Genomic DNA, 4,358 nt, shown 5'->3' with positions numbered 1-4,358 from the left:
GTTAATTTTATTTAATCAGAACTAACACATATTATTTTTTTACATATTAATTTAGTATCTATTAAATTACATATTTTACTTATGCTTTATTGAATAGTTTGATTAATTTAAACAAAATTTCTAAGATTTGTTTAAAATTTATTTATTTACTTTAGGATTTAATTATTACTTAAATTATTTAATTAATGTTTATTTTTATTAAAATTTATTTACAATATCTCTAAATTTTACAATTCTAAAAAAATATTAAATATGTTTACTAATATGTTTAATACACATAAAATTCACCAAAACAACATAGAAATTATTTTTAAAAAAATACTAATCAATCATATAACAATTTTCCAATTCCTAATATCATTTTTACTAATACATATTTTGAAAACCTAAAAATAAATACATTCTATCTAATATAATAATTTCATATTTTTATTAAAATTAATATTATATTATTTATATAAAAAAAACATAAATTATTCAAAAATTGAAAAAAAATTAAAAAAATACAGAAAAATTAAAAAAAACTTACCAATGCCTTCAATATCTTGCTAGCAATCTCTTTAGTCCAACAAAAACCGAATACCCAACCTTCAAACAAAAATTACAAAATATCATTATACAATTTCATAAATATATATATATAAAATGAATAAATCGTTAGAATTACTTTAAAATTTATTACTTATTTAAATAAAATTTCAGGATTAATGTTTATTTTTATTAAAATTTGGTTGCATAATCTTATTGTTAATTTGATTTAATCATGATTAAAAATATATTATACAACTTATCAATTCACTATTTCTTAAATTATAAATTTTATTGAGTATTTTTAATTCTAAAAAAAATTGGGCAGCATAACGGCTGTATTTTCAAATATCCCAAAATTTAAAAACCTGCAAATAATACATAAAAAAATATCCAGTCGCAGAACATATACAAAGCAATACAAATACATTATAAATGACTATATAATTTATAATTATTACTCTAAATTTTATTAATTATTCAATTTTCTATTTAAAATATCATAATTCTACTAAAAATTAACAACAAAAACAAAGCATCAATATTCATCAACACTAAGAATAAAAAAATTAACAACAACAACAAAATTCAAATTAAATAAACAAAACTCACTCAAATAATCAAATTTTATTAACCAAATCTAATAATCTAAAACTAAAATTATTTAACCCAATCTAAAAAACAAACAATCAAATATTAAATTTTCATATAAACATATATTTATAACTAAAAGTCAAATTATATACCTAAAAAATAAATTATTAAATTAATAAATTTTCATACTAATAAATTAATTATTTATCATATGATTAAACTAACTAAATCTTAAAACTATATATGTATTTTACAAAAATACTACACAATATATTATTTCCTCTAAATTAGATATCACTAAATTTTTAACTAATTTTCATCACAAATTATTATTTTTACCTATTTTAATTACATAATCAGAAATTATATATATAATATAACAAATAACAATATATTAACAATATTAAACAAATTATAAATAAAACCCTAAATATATTTATGCAAAAAATATAAATAAAACCAAAAAATTACAAAGGAAATGTGAAATACCTCTAAAACCGCTGGTATACAATGCAAATCCTGAAAAAAAAAATACCACAAAAATCTCATTATAAAAACCCAAAACTGAAAAAAAAATTATAAACTTATACAAAAAAAAAAACTGAAATATTTGTAAATAACTACCTCAATAGACCTTATATCCACTTAAATCTTCTTTGGAATGTAAACTTTGACAAAAACCAAACTTTGTGGGGGCCGAAATCCAGGAAAATAGAAATGGGGGGCGGAGAAAACGGTTTTGGGGTTTTTTCCGTTTCAGAGAAATGAGCTCTCGGTATAGGGTCCTCGGTACAGAAACTAAAATGAAAAAACCGCGTAAAAAAGGCGGTAGTCTGAATTATCTATACCGAGAACGTGTTCTCGGTAATATGTTCTCGGTATAGAACGTTTTTTTTGTAGTATAATACTCTGGTGAACCAAATAACCGAAAATAATGTACAGTGGGCTATATATGTCGGTGTCCATTATTAATTGCAGCAAGAGTGAATGTGTCATCACTACTACATGGTCGTTGGGTGCTAATCAAAAGACAAATATTAAGTACTAATACGATGATCACATGTTGATCCCATTACTATTTTTTTCTAATTAGTTTATGAAGATCATACTAATAAATTTTGGGTCATTACTTTAATCTGGACGTCAAACATCGGTCATAAAACGCCAATTCCGCAAAAATCATCGCATATTGGTTGTCTAGCAAAAATGACGTCTCAAATATGTCAAATCTGACTTATTTTGACGTATCATCGTACGTTATTGTATGGGACGTCGGTTCAAAAACAACTTTTAAACATTCATATTTCAGCAGTGAAAAAGCGACATCCTATGCAGTTTTTGTAATTAATTAATAGAGAATGACAATAATCTAGATACGATAAAATCAAACACGCATGTGTGGACTCTATTCTCCTATACATATATACACACGTACGGCTAGACTATCCAAAACATATATATTGGTAGCAATTAAGTTGCCACCAGAATTTAACTGTTAGAATTTAATTTTACTAACCAGCCAGTCTTTAACACCTAATGTACTAAAACTTCTAGACGAACTTTTTAGTTATGGCAGGATATATCATATATAATAATATTTTTTTTAGACTCTACTTTTAATTATAAGTAATGTTGTATGTGATATTAAAAATAAGATATTTTGTATTGAACTAGAAAACATATAAATGAGCAAAAAAGGTAATAAGGGTGACTCGAGTGATAGAAAAAATAAAGATTAGTTTAGGTACCAAATAATATTATTATTGGTGGTGCGCAGTTAATTATATTTTGCACGTTACCAACGATTAGAAACAATCAAATTATTATTAAATAGTAGTGGTAAAATCTAAATAAAAGTACTTTTTGCCCCAAAATATAAGTAAATTAATATTAGAGAAGATACATATATATAGATTCTGTACACATATCATTACATAATTACTTAACTGAGTTATTATTAATTAACAAATAATAATTAAAAGGACGACGTAGGTGGGAAGGGGGTATGACCAGAACCAAAGGCTTTAATATGGTCTTTAAGTGATCTTTTGTGCTTAAAATCAGAACCACAAATGCAAAGCCAGCGTTTGCCACAGTTCTTTTCATGGGTTCTCCAGTCCCCTTTCACAGCCAAAAGCTTGCCACATTTTCGACAGGTGAAGGGTTTGATCCCATGCTTCCGTTTGTAGTGAGTTTGTAGTGTTCGAAAGTCCTTTAAGGGCTTGGCTCGCGGGTGCTCTTTGTTGTTCTTACACCCTTCTGCGCAACAATAGCATGGTATTCCTAGCATCACCCGCGATTGACTTACCTGCTGCTTGAGCGACTCTGGCCCTCTTCGGTACTCTGATCCATGCCCCCACATGTGCATCTGACCATTATATATATAATAAGCAATGAGAATTAATGATCCGGAATTAAAAATAATAATAATACCTTAGAAAACTTAGAAAATTAATTAGAAGTGATTTATGGATTGTAAAGCACATATATATACATGTAAGTTTATCTGTATTGATAGTGTTACGAATTGGACTTGTATATATATATAAATATATGGCTTCACCTGAAGATTGTTGTAGCGGTTAAATGTTTTGAAGCAAACATGGCAAGAAAAGTGAGTGAAGCCAACGAGTATTTGTTCTGGAGTTGGAATCCAGTACTCCTGGACTGTGACGACGTCGTTTGACAGTGCTGCAGTTTCAATATTATTCGGGTTCGTGATGATGCCTGCATGGTCTGATTCTGATGAGTAGTATTCCGGAAGACCAATGTGCAAAGCCACAGTGACATCGTCATTTTCATCGTCTGATCTACGTGGTTTATTATTATTAGGGTTTCGATGATCATAATGGCTATTAGATTTAGATGCTGCTGGTTCAGGTGAACGATGCAAACAACTTATTAGTGGTAGAGGCTCGTTTGGGAAAAGGTCGAGGGGTTTGGTGACTTGGTGATCGTGAGTTTTAGAGCTGAAACGATCATGATAGGGTTCATAGAACTCCATAACGCATGTTATGTGTGCTAAAACAGAAAATTAAACTAGAATAATATCACATTATTTATGGGACTTTTGGTTAATTTATAACGTTAAAATTAAAGAGTGATAATCATGATATTGAAATATGTACGTACGTAAGACGAGAGAGATTTAATTATTAGGAGAGGAATATTACAGTTGAATGAAAAGACCTCTGTAAAAGGGTCTCATAATTCTCTCCTGTTTCAACTGAATAGCT

At 27.4% G+C, this 4,358-nt stretch overlaps 1 protein-coding gene across 1 annotated transcript; it reads right to left on the bottom strand.

Annotated features, from left to right (window-relative positions):
- Positions 1–3,097: 3,097 nt before the first annotated feature.
- On the bottom strand, positions 3,098–4,126 carry LOC133806685 (protein TRANSPARENT TESTA 1). Its single transcript, XM_062244781.1, has 2 exons — positions 3,686–4,126; positions 3,098–3,490 (listed from the first exon to the last, which is right to left on the bottom strand). Exons 1-2 carry the CDS (start codon positions 4,124–4,126, stop codon positions 3,098–3,100), a joined length of 834 nt encoding a protein of 277 aa, XP_062100765.1.
- Between the last annotated feature and the right edge of the window lie 232 nt (positions 4,127–4,358).

This window comes from Humulus lupulus, chromosome X, assembly GCF_963169125.1.
Source record: "Humulus lupulus chromosome X, drHumLupu1.1, whole genome shotgun sequence".
Taxonomy (NCBI): Eukaryota; Viridiplantae; Streptophyta; class Magnoliopsida; order Rosales; family Cannabaceae; genus Humulus; species Humulus lupulus.
This window is presented reverse-complemented; position numbering and strand designations above follow the sequence as displayed.

Excerpts from the sequence above, each read along its gene's own strand:
- LOC133806685 (XM_062244781.1), bottom strand. The coding sequence starts at position 4,126 with ATGGAGTTCTATGAACCCTATCATGATCGTTTCAGCTCTAAAACTCAC. Across the intron at positions 3,491-3,685 it reads ACCGCTACAACAATCTTCAG|ATGCACATGTGGGGGCATGG; the intron begins GTGAAGCCATAT and ends TATAATGGTCAG.